Genomic DNA, 19,217 nt, shown 5'->3' with positions numbered 1-19,217 from the left:
GCTACCTGTCACAATCAACAGGCTGCGTTCTCCCTCCCAGTCAGGGAAAACCCCAAGCTGCCGTAATCGGGCCAAGACATGTTGAATATGTCCACACACCACCACGTAACACGCCACACACTGCAGGATGTTGTAAGATTGTCATAAAGGGAAAAAGAGACTTTAGCGGGAATGCAAACAAGCAGAAGCCGTATCTGATGAAAGCTCACCTCCCCTTCCGGGCCATTGCCAAAATTACCAAATCTTGACAGGTCCGCGGTAATAAAAAGGTTGGGGACCACTGCCTCAAGGGAGCAGACTCATGTTCTTGGCCATACAGAAGGTCTTCGTTGAAAACAAGAAGTTTGGGTTTCGCTTAATTCTCCTGAAGATCCTAGATGTAAAATTACAAAATCAGAAAAGACAAAATCACAAATCAAACTTTAAGAATGACTGAATTCAATCTCATAGCAGTCTCCACTGCAAATAACTTGTAATTAACCAGTAATTTCAAGTGTCCAGAGTAATTTTTATGTTCCTAAAAATAAATATAGCACTTAATAAAATAAAATGACAGATATATTTTAATTTGGAAGTAATAACTTTCAGCACTAACTTTAAATAACTGTATTTGTAATTAATAGTAACAACAATAAAATTAGCAAACATTAACATTAGATATCGTCTCATTTTTGCTTTTAACTTGTTGCCGAAAACCAGCGGAAGTTTTAAAGCAATGTGTCGGGAGACGGTTTTTCTCTCTCGGCTTAACAAGCCGTAACGAGCCGCACCCGATGACCCGGTCAACTGGCAGAGCAGGCGAGGAGCCAGCGGCTGCAGAGGAGCGGATAAGTCCGAAACCGTCCGAGCATGTTTGTAATTAAGCTATATTAAGCGGTTAATAAACCGAACGCATAATTCAGGTTTACACAACTAATTTCTCACCTAATAAATTTGTAAAAGTTATTTTATTTTCAAAAAGCATAATATACCCACTTTATTAATAGCTCTGCTTGTTCTCCTCCGCCATTACTGCTGCTGCTAGAACACGTAGACTCAGCCCGCTGAGGATGCGCGCGCATATTGCACCCTGATAGTGTACTAAGCCCGCGAAAATCACGGGACCAACCGTCATCTTTTCTTTTAAAACTTAATCGATTTTTAAAAATCTGACTATGTTAAGTTACGAACAAATATGATTCAACAACTGGATTTAGTTAACTTAACAAATTGTGCCCTTCCCCTTCACCTTTTTTTCCCCCAACAGCTCTTTATCAGAGCAACTTACCAATAATAAATATTTTAAATAACCATCAAAATAAATATTAAACATGTTCGAAATACATTCTATTAATTTATAAGATCCTTTTCACGTTGAACCGTTATCTTCTTTTTACGTACCATGTCTTATTTAAAAATAGAGAAGTCCGATATGCAACTTTCACAGTCTTGTTGAAAATGGAGGCTTGTGAAGAGGGGCGTGGCTTCTTCCAAGTTTCGTCTTTAACCCAACGGTTTCCCAACTCTTGAGCTATATATATATATATATATATATATATATATATATATATATATATATATATATATATATATATATATATATATCAGTGATTCTTGAGAATAGGGACAAAATGGGTTTTAAGTTTCCCCTTTTTTTGTTATTTGTCAATCTTATGTATGCAAATATGGCAAATAATGTTTTGGAAATGTAAAGATGCTAAGGTGCAGGCTCCCAGTTGCAACATTTTTTTTTGTAATTACATTTTTAATCGACCTGATCCAGAACTTTGTCATTACCATCTGACAAAAATAAATAAAAAATAAGTTTTAATGACCCTACTAGTGATATTTTTACTCATTTTACAGACAAATGCTTCTCAAGAAACAAAATAAATATTATTTAAAACAAAAACAACTAAAAGACCACCTGACGGAGTTGACACAGAACTGAAGATGGTGACAAACAAGTGAGTAAACAGAAAAACTTGGTACATGTGATGTAATACATCCATCCATCCATCCTTTTTCTTGCACCCTGGTCCCTTAATGGGGTCGGGAGGGGTTGCTGGTGCCTATCTCCAGCTAACGTTTCGGGCGAGAGGCGGGGTACACCCTGGACAGGTTGCCAGTCTGTCGCAGGTGAAGTAATGCAATTTATGTAAATACATTAAAATTAATTCATTGCACATTTAAGTGAGATTTGTCAACAATTTCACTGAAAGAGTCACAAAAACTCTGACGGAGTTGACATCTCACGGAGTGGACGAAATGCCAAACTACCTCAATTTATATGATGTTATTCTGAAGGAGGCTCATCAGGTCCATGAAATCTTTATATTTTACCAAAATTAAGCTTTTATTTCACAAAATTGCATCAAAGTTTTGTAAATTGTCAGTTATGGTGTTGACACATCATGGTTGTGACGAGCAATTTAGGAATAAAAGAAGAAAAAACTAAAGAATAACATAAGCTAACCAGAGCTAACTAGCCCTCTTAGCAAAGGAAGAGAAAGGAAGCGGTCATGGGTTCTCAGAAGTTCTGGTGCCCCCAATAATGCCAGATTTTTTTTTTTACATTCTTTTATTTCTGACGGTGTTGACAAAACTAGGGACAAATTTCAATGGAGTTGGAAAATATATTAAAATTATTTTTAATTCAATTTATTGATACTTTTATAATTATTTATATGACTCCTTATACTTAATTGTCATAATATATAATTGTTGTATTGCTTTAATTGTTTTAAACTATTATAATGTATTGAGGTCTGCTCCTGGACACAGGCTTTTACAGGCATCATCCTCCGACTGTAATGTTTCATTAGATTATTCATTGAGATTATTTTGTGACTAGTGACCATTTTCATTTTCCAACATGCCATATCCTTTTGCTTTACCACTTGGTTTAGGAGTCGGATATCTGGTGACAAAAGGGATGAAGAAGGTGTATGACCACTTCTTCCCAAAAGACAACTCACGAAAGGAGTGGAGACGACTCAGACGACAGGACCATTCAGGACGACGAAGAGCGAGATTTGTTCTGGGACGGAATTCCATCCTGTTCCATAGCACAACCTGACCCGGAAGGGGATGAAGAGAGAGATTGGTTCTGGGACGGATTTCTATCCCGTCCCACAGCACAACCTGACCTGGATGGGGATGAAGAGAGAGATTGGTTCTGGGACGGATTTCCTTCCCGTCCCGAAGAACAACCTGACCCGGATGGAGAACGACAAAACCACCCCGGATGGGGTGGTTCAACTTCTTCTTCTGAGGAAAGACTTTGGGACCAGGATTGACCATTTCACAGAGGATGAACCTCCCGGACGGGGTGGTTCAGCCTCATCTTCGGAGGAAAGACCTTTCGACCAGACTTTAACTATTTCACAGAGGTCGAACCTCCCCGGACGGGGTGGTTCAACCTCTTCTTTTGAGGACAGACTTTTCGACCAAGCTTTAGACATTTCACAGAGGTCGAACCTCCCTGGACGGGGTGGTTCAACCTCTTCTTTTGAGGACAGACTTTGGGACCAACTTGTGAACATTCCACAGAGGTCGAACCTCCCGGACGGGGTGGTTCGACCTCTTTTTCCAGGAAAAGACTTTTCGACCAAGCTTTGGACATTTCACAGAGGTCGAACCTCCCGGACGGGGTGGTTCGACCTCTTTTTCCAGGAAAAGACTTTTCGACCAAGCTTTGGACATTTCACAGAGGTCGAACCTCCCGGACAAGGTGGTTCGACCTCTTCTTTTGAGGACAGAATCTGGGACCAGGTTGTGAACTTGCCACAAAGGACAAACCACCCCGGATGGGGTGGTCAAACCTCTTCATTTGAAGACAGAATTTGGGACAGGTTTGTGAAAGGTTCTTAACCTCAACCTTCCTTTGTGAGAAAGGAGGTCTCTTCCTTCTCAAGAATGAATATTTAGTCATTATTGCAGTTTGAGTCAGGCACAACTGATCTTATCGTTTCCATAGCAACGATCAGAAGCAAGACCTTGCCCCAGAACTACAGCGAGTTCACTGATGAGGTCATATGTGACATCATGTGCATCACAGCAGATCAAAGAAGTTCTGAGGCTTTGAATGCTGGAATCTCAACACATCAGCCAGAATCCAAACGCTTCATTGAGATTATTTTGTGACTAGTGACCATTTTCATTTTCCAACATGCCATATCCTTTTGCTTTACCACTTGGTTTAGGAGTCGGATATCTGGTGACAAAAGGGATGAAGAAGGTGTATGACCACTTCTTCCCAAAAGACGACTCAGGCGAAAGGAGTGGAGACGACTCAGACGACAGGACCATTCAGGACGACGAAGAGCGAGATTTGTTCTGGGACGGAATTCCATCCCGTCCCATAGCACAACCTGACCTGGATGGGGATGAAGAGCGAGATTGGTTCTGGGACGGATTTCCATCCCGTCCCACAGCACAACCTGACCCGGAAGGGGATGAAGAGAGAGATTGGTTCTGGGACGGACTTCCATCCCGTCCACTGTACAACCTGACCTGGATGTGGATGAAGAGAGAGATTGGTTCTGGGACGGATTTCCTTCCCGTCCCACAGAACAACCTGACCCGGATGGAGAACGACAAAACCACCCCGGACGGGGTGGTTCAACTTCTTCTTCTGAGGAAAGACTTTGGGACCAGGACTTGACCATTTCACAGAGGTCGAACCTCCCGGACGGGGTGGTTCAACTTCTTCTTCTGAGGACAGACTTTGGGACCAGGACTTGACCATTTCACAGAGGTCGAACCTCCCCGGACGGGGTGGTTCAACTTCTTCTTTTGAGGACAGACTTTTCGACCAGGACTTGACCATTTCACAGAGGTCGAACCTCCCCGGACGGGGTGGTTCGACCTCTTCTTTTGAGGACAGACTTTGGGACCAACTTGTGAACATTCCACAGAGGTCGAACCTCCCCGGACGGGGTGGTTCGACCTCTTTTTCCAGGGAAAGACTTTTCGACCAAGCTTTGGACATTTCACAGAGGTCGATCCTCCCCGGACGGGGTGGTTCGACCTCTTCTTTTGAGGACAGAATCTGGGACCAGGTTGTGAACTGGCCAAAAAGGACAAACCACCCCGGACGGGGTGGTCAAACCTCTTCGTTTGAAGACAGAATTTGGGACAGGTTTGTGAAAGGTTCATAACCTCAACCTCTTCTCTGACTACGGACTTGGCGACCAGGCTTTGACTATTTCACAAAGGAAGAACCATCCCGGACGGGGTGGTTCAACCTCTTCTTTTGAGGACAGACCTTTCGACCAGACTTTAACTATTTCACAGAGGTCGAACCTCCCCAGACGGGGTGGTTCGACCTTTTCTTTTGAGGACAGACCTTTCGACCAGACTTTAACTATTTCACAGAGGTCGAACCTCCCCAGACGGGGTGGTTCGACCTTTTCTTTTGAGGACAGACTTTTCGACCAAGCTTTAGACATTTCACAGAGGTTGAACCTCCCCGGACGGGGTGGTTCAACCTCTTTTTCCGAGGAAAGACTTTGCGACCAGGCTTTGACTATTTCACAAAGGAAGAACCATCCCGGACGGGTGGTTCAACCTCTTCTTCCGACTGTGGACTTTGGGACCAGATTTTGAACATTTCACAAAGGAAAAACCATCCTGGATGGGGTGGTTTGCCATTGGAAGAGGATGAGAAACTCTGGGACCAGTTTTTACTACGGAAAAACTGATCCAGATGGTGACGTTTTCTATGACTTTCTTTGACAAAAGATTATTTTGCGATTACAGCTGCTGCAAGACAGGAGCCTCATGACAACGACGGAGGACAACCTCTGTACCAGTTTCACAACAGTCTCAGAAATGGTTGGTTGTTTTTAAAGCGTTCAGAAGACGACGTGTACAAGAGGGAGATTCATCATGAGACTCAAACACATGAAGACAAACACCACACTCTGCAGAAATCCTAGCTAACGATTTCTCCTGCCACTCCTCTCAAAAACAACCAAGCTGGTTTTGGAGAGGAGCAGGAAACAATGAATATTGTGAATCAACTATAAAAAGTTAATATCCTGTTTGCAGGTTTCTCTCCAGACGCTCCGGCTTCCTGCTACAATCTAAAGTCATCATTGTTGGGTTGATTAGTCTCTAAATTTTCCTCTGGTGAGAATAAAACATTCATTTTGTGAATAAAACATCAGGGCTGCACAGTGGATCAGTTGGTACCACTGCTGCCTTGCAGTAAGAAAGTCCTGGGTTTGAATCCCAGCCTGGTTCTGTCTGCATGGGGTTTTCTGCTTCTCCAGGTCCATATGTGGGTTCTCTCTGGGCGCTCCGGCTTCCTCCCACAGCCCAATAACATTTACTGCACTTTATTATGGATGTGTATTATTGTTGTTACGGCCCTGGGCCTGAAGGGCTGGGCTCCAGGTGTCTTGTTGTCTGTCTTTGTGCTCCTCCCCTTTACAGGTGCTGCTGATCCGGTTCATTTGGAGCACAGAGCATTTAAACCTGGTGGTCTCCACCTTCAGCATCCACTCTGCTTCTTGATGTTTGTGGTGCTCTGTTGTCGGACATTTCAGTTTGTTTTTGCACTTCAACACTTCCATATGCACTCACACGTCACATCCAAGCGTTTGCATTACACCACTGATACTGACATCCACAATACATTGTTGTTGTTTTTGTTAATAAATATTCATTTTTCTGCACTTTTAACCCTGAATGACCTCCTGTTTTTGTTATGACCTTGAGCCAGTTGTAACAATATTTATATTATTAATATGTATTATTATTATCATATTACTATATATAACCAGTACCAACACTAAATCCAAATACAAAAAATGCAGAAAAAATGACCAACTAATTAACAATAAAACCCTAAAAAAATTTGAAATAAATTTAGAGCTTAGGTTTCTGAATCTATAGATATATATTCAGGAACCTGAGCTCTTAATCGATCTATAATTTATTTGAGGGTTTTATTGTTAATTAGTTGGTCATTTTTTCTGCATTTGTTGTGTTTGGGTTTAGCGTTGGTACTGGATTAAGCTTCAGATTATTTGAATTTTCTCCTGAAAAAGATGGTTAATTCATTGGCTGGGTGATGAAGTCATTACTTAGTAAAGCCTTTGGCGTTAACGACTGAATATTTGAAACAGCCAGTTTGTGGGAGATTGTGGTTCCTTTAGACGGGAAAGGTCTGATGTTTATCTTCAGGATGCTCCACGGGGGAGAGCGTGTACGTCCTGTTCTGTAGAGCTTTTAGTTTTTAAATTGTCCCACATTCCTTCTGACTCAGATATATTTAAACTGAAGCTTAAAGAGGAACAGAATTAAACCAGCAGCTCATCAACGAGGAGGTTTTCACATGAGAACCTGTTTCTTTTTCTGTGTTGGAGGATAAACTTTGAGAAGTTCAGTTCGCAGCGGCGCCCAGTGGCCGCCAGAGGAACTGCAGCTGCATGTTTACAGCAGAAACGGACCTAAAAACAATCCAAGTTGATCCAATTTAATACAATTAACCAACTAATTGATTTAGATATATGGTATTTATCAATTGTTTACAGATAAATGTCTTTAGAGCAGCACTTTTCGAGTATCAAACAGAAATGTTTAAAATATTCTACACCAGAGGGCAGTGTGCTGCCTGTTAAACCATTGGAGGGAACAGTACATTTCTACCAAAACACTTAACATGTTGAGATTAATATCAGAAATGCTGTCAAAAAACCTTGAATAATTCTGAGTCTCAATAGTCAAAAATCTTCAACTTTTGAAACAGAAATTTTCCAAGTTTTTTAGAAAATTAATCAAAATTTTAAAAATATTTTTTTTTTGGCAGAAATATACTTCTGCTTTATTTTTTCTATCTACCATGGCTATCATATGCCTTTATAGCTTCCAGTTTTACTTAAAATTGTGGCGTTTTAAATCTAGGGTTCCCAAAGTGGGGGGCGGGACCCACAAGGGGGTCGTAAGACACCAGTTTAGCGGTGTCTTACGACACCTGACAATGTAACAGATCTGATATGTTTGGGAAACAAAACGCAAATTAATTACTACATTAAAAGCTAATTTACTATGATATAATGACTCATCAGATGATTCACTATGAAAACATTAAATGAGCAATGAGTTTATTTCACAATTTAATTTAATAATTTTTTATTTATATACAATACATTTTAATGTAATTTAAAAAATATATATTTTTCATTATTTATTCGCCCTCTGGTGAAAAGCGTCCTGGACGGAGAACCGTATCTTCCATCTGTGTCGCCTGAACTCTTCCTGTTTCTCACATTTCATAACCTTTCAGACTTTTGAAATCATTCTGTATGCAGTTCTGCTTTTCTACACCAAACATCAGCTCCTATTGGTTGGAAACACAAATTATTTATCATATTAATGCAAGGTGGGTTTTTTATGACTGCTAATCATTTCAGTCCCAAACGTATTGATCGGTTTATTGAACGCGCTGCCCTCAGAGCCGACCGCTCTCTGCTGCCAGTGATGCAATCAGTGATGAAGAGCAAACAGTTGCTGCTTCGTGTTTTCAGGTTCCTTTTACATGATGAGTCAGTGAATAACTGACGATTGGATGTTTCTTTGGTTGGATGAACAGTTGGATGGCTTGTTGGTTTGATGAACAGTTGGGTGGTTTATTGGTGTGAAGGAAGGTCCCAGGTTTTGAACCTGGTCCCAGGTTCCAGACCTGGGACCAGGCAGTCTATAGGACCAGGCAGTCTATAGGACTGCCTGGTCCCAGGGACTGTCGTTGGGACAGTCTGACTTTGTCCCAAAGACAGCCTTCTCACAAAGGCCCCTTCCTTTGTGAGAAGCCCAAGAACTGATCCCAAAGTCTGTCTTCTTCCTCCGACGGTACGGAGGAAGGCAGACTTTGGGACATTCTTTAGGACAGTCAGACTGTCCTAAAGAATGTCTTACTTTGTCACAATTACAGCCGTCTCACAAAGGCATCTTCCTTTGTGAGAAGAGGCCTCCTTTATCACAAAGGAAGGCCTTTTCTTTTGTGAGAGGCCCAAAAATTGATCCCAAAGTCTGTCTTCTGAGGAAAGACTGGTTGTTCAACCAGTTTTATAACTAAATAAACTTGAATAAAAAAGTGAATTCATGAAGTCTGCTGCTGATTAAAACGTTGATGTAACTTAAACTAATCGTTTCTTCTGAGGAAAAACAGAAATGATGCAATAAGATCAGATGATGTGTGAAACCGAAGGGAAGATGATTTTCACGTTCACTCATGGTGGTTTCCTCTTTGGCTTCTGTGTAACGTTTTCATTCTCTCAAGTGTATTTTATTATAAATTTTATAGGCAGATGTAAAATTCAAGTTGTTATCACGACAAAATAATTTTAACTGGTTTTTCATCTCATTTTAACGATTTTTATCTCATAATGTTAAAGTTTCTGATTAAAGTGAGACATAAAACTCATGTGATGTAAACCAGGCACAATGTTTCTGGTTTAATTATTTAAAACTCATCTTGTTATACCGAGAAACTCACTTACACATTTTGCATCTCATTTCAACTATTTTTACATCTCATTAGAATGTGAATGCTTATCGTTTTTAACAGAATCTGAAACTTATCTTATTTGAGAAACTTTCTCGATTAAATGAGTGTTATATTCCATATTGTGAAAGTTTCTCGTTGTAATCAATCAATCAATCAATCAATCAATCAATCAGAGCTCTTCACGAAAAACATGCAAAGGTAATAAAACAACGTAACACAGAGATGTAACACACAAGAAAGGTTACTTTAGATACTTTTAATAGTAGATGGCAAGCTAAGTTAATTTACCTTACTAATACCAACACTACAAAAGTATAGGGAAGTATAAGGGCCTAATCAGGAGATTCTAAATTTGGGGGATCCTAGGTGTAAGCAACAGAGGAGAGCACACAGTGTATATATAAAAAAGTAGAATTTAATATAAACATTTGTGGATCCACATTGTACAAATAAACAAAATTGAGTGCTTTAAAAAATAAATAAATAAAATAAATAACCCAGTCTTTTTGATGTCTGTCAAATGTTCTTTCAATGTTTGTTTAGTCTTTCCAATGTGTTTATGAAATATTTTTTCCATGTTTCACGGCTGGTGACGTCGGGTCACCATCTACCGGTTCACTTGGTTCTCGAGCAGGGGCTCGCCATCCAAGTTCTTGTGGGGGTGATCTTGTTGTCTCTGGGCACGATGCTTCAAAAGTGCACCATAAGGAAAAACAAAACCTGACCTGGAAGAAGGTCAAAGTAAAGCATCTTAAAACTCAGGATGCTAATATCAACAAAGCTTAAGCAACAATTCAAATTTCAATCTAAAAGTGCCAAAGTACATCTATAACACTAAATTTAACATTCAACATGTGGATTAGAAACCCGCATTAGCTCTGACCTACAGAGAACAGAAAGTTCCTAAGTAATAAGAACACATCACAGCACCATGACTTTAACAATGTCGAACTATTAAAAATAAGTAGATTTACATAGGACAAATACAACATACACAATAATAATTATATAACGTTTACAATACAATTTTTTATTAAATTTGAACAGTTATCAAGTATTTTAGCCAATTTTTAGCGAATTTACTGGGCCAACGGCTGAGCGCGTGCGATTACTCACCGATGCTTCAATGCTACACAACTACAGGGGATTTTTCCGGACGTCAGCTGTTAGAAGCTTTTGGAGATCTAATTAAAAAAAACAGATTCACTATTTTAAAATGATCAATTCTGCGATACTAATTTAACATTGTCTTACCAATTTCCAGGATTCTACAAAGAATTTAACGCAATCTTCTAGGCAATTTACGGGACAACCGTCAGCTCTCAGCTCTGGAGGGAGTTAGACGCAATCTGAGCTGAATATCAGCGCTGCAGTTAAAGGGGCGGGACAATCAACCTGATTGGCTGATGTGAAATAAGACGGTGCCAGTTATTGGTTGTTTGAACTGTCACTAAAAGCAATCATTAAAGGAATATTTCACAGGTTTAAAAGATTTTTAGCACTTTTTTTTATCAATATTTATGAATATATTTACATATTCTTTTTGGAACTTTATTACTTCTTAATCTCGTTGTAGAATAAGATATTAAATCAACATCTATTCATTTTACTTGTGTTTTTAACACTGGGTTACAGAGACCTTAAGGAACACGGTCATGTTTTTCTAAAAGCAGCAACTGTGAACCTGAACCAGATCTCTGACACCAGAGCTGCGCTGCTGTTAAACTATGAGGCTTGTTGTGCTCCATCAGGCTTTGGAAGCTAAAAACGCGAACCGTAACCTCCTGCGTTAGTCTGACACTAACCACAATAAACACACACACAATATACTTGAAAATAAGGTAAAAACATTGTCCGTTAGAATGTTTAGATACTTAAATTTGGCTCAACAATATCAGAGAATATTACCTACTAGCATAAGCTAAGGTTAATGTTAGCCACAAAGTTTAAGAAAGAAAACTCCCCTTCGTGTCAGTGAATGTATAACGAAGCGAACATCTTAAAACCTTTCTCCAGCTGACTTGTTGGGGCTTCGATACAAACTTTGGCCAACCCCTGCAAGCACCTGGAGTAAAATGCCATTTTCAATAGTTCGGAAACAACCGAGCCGCTTTTCTCCGAACGTGGAACGTTTTCAAAACAAAAAGCTCGCTAAGCAGAGCAGAGGTGTTTTTATCTGCATGAATGAGGAAATACCAAAAGAAAACCACCTAAAGTTTCAACCATTCAGTCAAACAAAAATTAAAGGTTAAAAATACTTGAGACTGACTCTAAAAACGCTCTGATCATTTCTTACAGTGAACTCCTGCTTTTATTGTTATTTATTTCATATTTAGTCAAATTTAAATTACATACAACATCACACTGATGTATATATTTATAAAATTAATTTATATTGCTTATGATTACTTTAAATAACCCCAGGTTAAACTCCTTATCTATTTTCCTTTTTAGCGCTTATTGCATTATTTTGTTAGCTGACTTCCGGTTTATGAATTTAATGCTTTTATTTTGATGAGAAAACTTCCGCTGTCCATGTCGCGCAGCGGCTGCTTGGCAACAGAAGGAACGGAAGACAAATGGCGACACGGTTCTAAAATGCACCTTGTTTGCGGCCCCCTTGACAGAAGTATCAGCTCCTACGGTGAAACTCAGGGTTTGCTCCCAAATAAAGCTGTTTAATCACTAAAGCCAAAACCCTCGATTCGAGGGAGGGTCTGCTACAGTAAAGACTTCTAGGAGTAATAGCCAGGTCAGAGTTTCGCCCTCAGGATAAAGAGCGAGCGCAGTAACGGCACGCAGCAGCAGCAAGCTGCGTCAACGGTCCGGTAACGTTTTGTTAACAACGGGGAATAAAAAAAAGGCAAAATCAAAGGGAACAAGAAACGGACGAAACTGTTAATGAAACGTTATCGAGACGAACGGAACGGCTTCATGTACCCGCTGGAAAAGATGCTGTTATTTCAAACGGAAATGAAGTCAGAGGGATACAGAGTGAGTCAAAGCAGGAATTAAAGAACGTTAAATGCAGAGGAACAGTTGGCAAAACTAAGGCCCCGTTTACACGACAACGGTTTTGGGTGGAAACGGAAGAGCTTTGTTGCGTTTCTACTGTACATTTACACGGAACCATCGAATGTTTTCTCTGACAACGGCAGATTGAAAACGGGTTCCAGAGTGCGATGTTTCTGAAACGTACCGCTGTTCGGTCCATTTTCTCTGTTTAAAAATGGATCTTTTCTGTCAGAGAATCCCCAGCTCATTCATAGTATGACGCAAAATATCTGCAGTGGTATAGAAATATACACAATTCCACACAAATAGTTTTCTCCAGGTGAGAAGTTCCGGTTCTTAAGGTGGGCGTGGCGTAGATAAGGGAGCTGCTGCGTGTCTTTGTTCTCCCACTGTGTGGTTCGCGTCCGGTGGACTCTGGCAGCGGAAAGCAACAAATCGGTGGCTGGTGCATGTTGCGCTGATATTCTGGTGGTAAAGCGCCACTGCGCTGCGCTCCTTCTGCGAGTGTGTGTGTGTGTGTGTTTGGATCGCCAGGTCCCCCACAGTTGGACCATTGCTGTTCTGTTCTGCTCCGTCTGCGTTAATCTCCCGGATTTCTGCACAGTTGTTCTAAAGTTGGACTGCGGCGGCGTTATCCGCCCTCAGTGAAGCGTGTTTGGGTTGTGGCATCGGCGCCCATTTCATCTCCCGCTGTGGCGTGGCAGGACCACGCCTGGTCTATTAAATTGATGATGATGATGATGATGATAATGATTAACTTGTATTGTTTGATTTCTATTTCTTTACTTATTGCCATGATGGGCTTTAACCTTCTGACCCACATGCAAATCAACAAGTCCGAAATAAAGGTAAGGAGTTTTATTTCCTTGCAATAACAGAAAAGTAGTTCTCCTTGATCCTTCCAGGAGCGATTGAGTGGTGCGGAGGGAGCAGCGGGCAGGCAGACTTGCAGGTGATCCACACGAGAGGAGACAGCAATGGAACAGATCCCGTAGGTGAATCCAGAAACTGATCTAGAAACGGAAACACAAGGACTTTAAACCACTGGAAAAATATCAAAGAGACAGATCAAAACAAGTACTATGGACTACAGGAGAGGGCTGAGAGACTACCGGTGCACGTTAATCATCCAGCACTGAGTGAAGGTTCTGCTGCTCCTTTATCCCCACCACTGATGGGGCTGATGAGGTCCACCTGTGTAGGCTGCCCAGGTTCCTCACCAAGATCTTCGCTGGAAAGATGCATCACTCACACTCACACACACACACACACGGGAACCCTGACACTACCCCCCTTTTAAAGACCGCCTCCAGGCGGTCCGGATGAAGATGACCGATGCGAATCTTCAAAATCCCTAATAAGATCAGGGTCCAGAATGAAGGAACGTGGGACCCATGACCGTTCCTCAGGTCCATAACCCTGCCAATCCACAAGATACTGGAACCCCCTTCCCCGGCGACGAATAGCCAGAATCCTCGTGACGTCATATGCAGGGTGACCATCAACCTCCCGGGCGGGTGGGGGGGGTCTGGAAGGAGGGCAGAAAGGGCTGGAACGGGTCGGTTTAATAAGAGAAACGTGAAACACAGGGTGGATCTTTAACCCATCAGGAAGCCTGAGGCGTACGGCTGAAGGACTGAGAACAGAGGTTATTTCAAAGGGACCAATAAAGCGAGGGGAAAGCTTACGATTGGATGATTTGAGATTGATGTCACGAGTGGAGAGCCAAACCTCTTGTCCAGGAGAATATGACGGTGCCGGGGTTCTCTTACGGTCTGCCCATCTGCGGTTGTCCTCGGCTGTCCGGTTGAGAGCCGCATTGGTCTGTGTCCAGATGTGTCTACAACGGCGGATGTGATGGCGAACAGAAGTGACGGATGCTTGTAGCTCATCTGAAGGAAACAGAGGGGGCTGATAACCAAGAGAGGACTCAAAAGGTGATAGGCCCGTGGCTGTTGAGGTGTGGCTGTTGTGGGCATACTCCACCCAAGGCAAGTGCACACTCCAGGATGAAGGGTGCGACGAACAGAGACAACGAAGGGTAGCTTCAAGCTCCTGATTCAGACGCTCAGTCTGACCATTAGTCTGGGGATGAAACCAGAAGTGAGGGCAACCTTAGCTCCTAGAGCGGTGCCAAACTCCTTCCAAACTCTTGAAACAAACTGTGGACCCCTGTCTGACAGAATCTCAGAGGGGATACCATGCAGACGAAACACATGTTTAGTTAGAAGATGGGCAGTTTGCATGGCAGTAGGAAGTTTACGTAAGGGAACCAGATGGCAAGCCTTAGAGAAGCGGTCAATGATTGTTAGAATGGTGGTGAAACCCTTTGAAGGTGGTAGCCCAGTAACAAAGTCCAAAGCTATGTGCGACCAGGGACGTTTGGGAACTGGAAGAGGTTGAAGCAACCCACTGGGGGGTTGATTGCGGGTCTTATTGCGAGCGCAGATGGGACAGGCAAGCACATAGTCCTTGACATCTCTATACAACGACGGCCACCAAAAGTTTCGTCTGATCAGAGAGATTGTTCTGTTAATGCCAGGATGGCAAGAAAATTTTGCAGTATGGGCCCAATGAATGAGACGAGCTCTGACAGATGAAGGAACGTACAAACGGTTGGGTGGTCTATTTATGGGACCGGGTTCAGTCTGTTGAGCAGCCAGTACCTGGTCTCTAATCTGCCAAGAAAGAGTTCCAACAACACATGATGGTGAAATAACAGTGGTTTCAGGCATGTCATGATCAGGGGAGAACTGTCTCGAAAGTGCATCTGGCTTGGTGTTTTTGGATCCAGGTCTATAAGAGATAGTAAAGTTGAACCTGGAGAAAAAGAGGGACCAGCGAGACTGTCTGGGATTTAATCTCTTGGCCTGTTGAAGGTAGGCTAGATTCTTGTGATCTGTCCAGACAACAATGGGATGCTCCGCCCCCTCTAACCAGTGACGCCATTCATCAAAAGCCATCTTTATTGCCAGGAGTTCTCTATCACCCACATCATAGTTTTTCTCCGCTGGCGAGAGACGACGGGAGAAAAATGCACAGGGGTGCAGTTTGTCATCAATAGAAGAAATCTGTGACAGGACCGCCCCTACCCCAGAATCAGAGGCATCCACCTCTACAACAAACTGTTTCAATGGGTCTGGTTGAATGAGGATGGGTACATTGGCAAACCTTCTCTTCAAATCTAAGAAACTTCGCTCAGCTTCTGGTGACCAATTGAAATTAACCTTGGTGGAAGTGAGACGGGTAAGGGGAAGAACAGTTTGGCTATAGTTTTTAATGAACCGACGGTAGAAATTAGCAAACCCCAGAAAACGTTGAAGCTGCTTGCGGGATGTGGGAGTCGGCCAGTGCAAGACCGCTTGAACCTTTGCTGGGTCCGTCTTCACCTGCCCGCTCCCCAAAACATAACCCAGAAATGTCACTGATGAGGCATGAAACTCGCATTTCTCCGCCTTGACGAACAGCCGATTCTCCAAAAGACGCTGAAGAACCAGGCGGACATGTCTCTTGTGTTCCTCTAAAGATCTTGAAAAAATGAGAATGTCGTCAAGATAAACAAAGACAAACTGATTAAGGTAGTCCCTGAGGACATCATTGACTAATGATTGGAACACTGCTGGTGCGTTCATGAGGCCAAAGGGCATAACTAAATACTCAAAATGGCCAAGTGGTGTCCTGAACGCTGTTTTCCACTCGTCTCCCTCCCTCATTCTGATCAAGTGGTAAGCATTACGGAGGTCGAGTTTGGTAAAAATGGTGGCTCCCTGAACGAGTTCAAAAGCAGAGGCAAGTAATGGCAGTGGATATTTATTCTTTGCGGTGATTTGGTTTAACGCCCTGTAGTCAATACATGGTCTGACTGTTCAGTCCTTCTTACCAACGAAGAAAAACCCGGCTCCCACAGGTGAGGTTGATGAACGAATGATGCCAGCAGCAAGGGACTCACTGATGTATCTCTCCATGCTCTCCCTCTCTGGTTTGGATATGCTGTACAAACGGCTGGTGGGTAGTGGTGCTCCTGGAAGTAGGTCAATGGTACAATCGTATGGACGGTGAGGAGGGAGAGAGAGAGCTTTAGACTTACTGAAAACCATGCGAAGGTCATGGTATTCAGACGGAACACTGGTCAGGTCAGCAGGAGAGGGTTCATCTGCAGGATGAGAAACAACTAAAGGGAGAGCAGAGTGAAGACACGATGATAAACAGTATGTGCTCCAAGACTCTACCTGGCCACTCCTCCAATTAAGGTGTGGATTATGACTGAGAAGCCATGGATAACCTAAAACCACTGGGGACTGAGGTGAAGGGAATACAAAAAAGGTTATTGTCTCACGATGATTTCCTGAAACTAAAAGCTCAATGGGTACTGTGCGATGGGTAATGACAGGTAGGGCTTTACCATTCAGTGCAGAAACCAAGACTGGGACTTGAAGAGGAACGGTGGGTACCTGGAGTTGATTAACCAGGTTACCGTCAATAAGGTTTTGTTCACAACCAGAATCTATTAAAACAGATGTCTGAAAGGACCGATTACTAGTTATCAGGGAACATGGTAGAGTTAAACGGGAAGCCTTCCTTGAGTTGCCCACCACTTCTCCCGTGGCTAATGATGGGCTCTGTCTTTTGGCAGGTTCTTACAGTCAGCAATGTAATGCCCTGTTTGACCACAGTAGAGGCAGGCGCCTGTCCTCATGCGTCGCTGCCGTTCTTCGGGAGTTAGTCTGGTTCTTCCTATTTGCATAGGTTCCTCAGGGGTTTGATCTTGATTAGTGGGGGTAACGTTAAATTCCACTCTGTTTGGGCAAATATTCAGTTCTCTCTTGGATCGGGTTCTGTCTCTGACCCTATTGTCGATCTTAATAGCCATTGAGATTAGATCCTCTAATGAGGCTGGGTCATCTCGGTAAGCTACTTCATCCTTTATGTTCTCGTTCAGAGCTTGTAGAAAGGCTCCCTTCAATGCCTCCGTGTTCCAACCAGACGAGGCTGCCAGGGTTCTAAAGTCAATAGCAAAATCCGCTACTGCTTGACGACCCTGCTTTAAATTCCACAGCTTGCGGGTAATGTCAGAACGTGATTCTGTATACCCAAATGTTTGTTTAAATGCGGACACAAACGAATCATAAGTCCCCTGAAAAAAGACTTGCTGTCCAAACTTAGCCTCCGCCCATCTTAGCGCTCTTCCCCTTAACAAGCCAATTACATACGAGATCTTTGCAGCATCTGTCTGAAAACTTTGGGGCGAAAAAGAAAAAACTAAAGAACATTGTAATAAAAATCCCCCACATTTACCTATCTCACCTGAATAGGGCTCAGGCGTGGGTGGGGAGACCTCTCTGAGACGCACGGACACTGGAGGTGTCTGTGCAGGGCTGGCGGAGGCGCTGGCTTGAGAAGGGAGTGGATCTGCAGCAGGAGGTGGCCCCAAAGCAGGGGATGGGCCAGCAGAAACTAGCTTTTGGTGAAGATCTTTCAACATTCCAGCAAATTGATCTAAACGCTGGTTGGTAATAGTTTGTTGATCGTATAACGAGTGCAGCATAGTGTCATGACGGACCAGTACAGCATGATCTTGTTGTGGGTCGGGAGTTGATTCTGCTGGGTCAAGTTGGCTGGATGATTCTGCCATGATGGGCTTTAACCTTCTGACCCACATGCAAATCAACAAGTCCGAAATAAAGGTAAGGAGTTTTATTTCCTTGCAATAACAGAAAAGTAGTTCTCCTTGATCCTTCCAGGAGCGATTGAGTGGTGCGGAGGGAGCAGCGGGCAGGCAGACTTGCAGGTGATCCACACGAGAGGAGACAGCAATGGAACAGATCCCGTAGGTGAATCCAGAAACTGATCTAGAAACGGAAACACAAGGACTTTAAACCACTGGAAAAATATCAAAGAGACAGATCAAAACAAGTACTATGGACTACAGGAGAGGGCTGAGAGACTACCGGTGCACGTTAATCATCCAGCACTGAGTGAAGGTTCTGCTGCTCCTTTATCCCCACCACTGATGGGGCTGATGAGGTCCACCTGTGTAGGCTGCCCAGGTTCCTCACCAAGATCTTCGCTGGAAAGATGCATCACTCACACTCACACACACACACACACGGGAACCCTGACACTTATTTTGTTTACAGCCCGTTTGTTCTTTATTTAGTTGGGCTGACTTTGTTCTTTTTAAGATTGTTAAATTGGTTAACTGTTTTTTTGTTTGCAGTTGCTGAGGTCCGGTGTTGGTGTTGGTGTTGGTGTTGGTGACGGTGTCTTCCTCGTCCTGCTGTGATTCTTGAGTTTGGGTCTCACTTCTTCTGGTGTTAAAGGGTTTTTGATTTGCTGTGTTTGGTGGATGTCGTCCCCATAGCGCCCCCCTCTGGCCGGTAACCTCAGCTGCTGCAGCTCTTCTATTTTCTTTGATTTTTCTTGATTTCTTTTGTTTTTAAAGAAACTGGTTTTAAAAAGAACATTTAAAAAAAATAATTTAATGTTTTTTTATAATTTTGAAACTGTGTCAGATGTTTTAATCCCTGCATAACAACCTGTGTGCCTTAAACAAGAGGTAATAATCTCTGGGTGAAATTCCCAGGGTGGCGTTGTTGAGCAATTTACTAAAACTAAACTTCCACAAAATCTGAGTTTCCATCTAGTGTCGCCACATATAGCTGCTTCCTACAGTCCACAGAAGAAGAAGAAACTACTCACTGGTGTT

The 19,217-nt window shown here is 42.6% G+C and overlaps 1 protein-coding gene and 2 long non-coding RNA genes across 3 annotated transcripts; all 3 read right to left on the bottom strand.

Moving 5' to 3' along the window:
* Nucleotides 1-9,967: 9,967 nt before the first annotated feature.
* LOC145554376 (uncharacterized) lies at nucleotides 9,968-11,644 on the bottom strand. Its single transcript, XR_014090347.1, has 3 exons — nucleotides 10,751-11,644; nucleotides 10,613-10,680; nucleotides 9,968-10,221 (listed from the first exon to the last, which is right to left on the bottom strand). It is a non-coding gene; the product is annotated as an uncharacterized LOC145554376 (long non-coding RNA).
* Nucleotides 11,645-13,354: 1,710 nt separating this feature from the next.
* LOC145554288 (uncharacterized) lies at nucleotides 13,355-14,036 on the bottom strand. The gene is made up of 2 exons (XR_014090311.1): nucleotides 13,624-14,036; nucleotides 13,355-13,524 (listed from the first exon to the last, which is right to left on the bottom strand). It is a non-coding gene; the product is annotated as an uncharacterized LOC145554288 (long non-coding RNA).
* An 81-nt stretch (nucleotides 14,037-14,117) lies between these two features.
* On the bottom strand, nucleotides 14,118-18,611 carry LOC145554302 (uncharacterized). The gene is made up of 4 exons (XM_081613855.1): nucleotides 18,460-18,611; nucleotides 17,358-18,360; nucleotides 14,284-14,403; nucleotides 14,118-14,147 (listed from the first exon to the last, which is right to left on the bottom strand). Exons 1-4 carry the CDS (start codon nucleotides 18,474-18,476, stop codon nucleotides 14,118-14,120), a joined length of 1,170 nt encoding a protein of 389 aa, XP_081469981.1. The 5' UTR covers nucleotides 18,477-18,611.
* Between the last annotated feature and the right edge of the window lie 606 nt (nucleotides 18,612-19,217).

The sequence above is a fragment of the Poecilia reticulata genome, chromosome 12 (genome assembly GCF_904066995.2).
Source record: "Poecilia reticulata chromosome 12, P_reticulata-male-v2, whole genome shotgun sequence".
NCBI classification, from domain to species: domain Eukaryota; kingdom Metazoa; phylum Chordata; class Actinopteri; order Cyprinodontiformes; family Poeciliidae; genus Poecilia; species Poecilia reticulata.
This window is presented reverse-complemented; position numbering and strand designations above follow the sequence as displayed.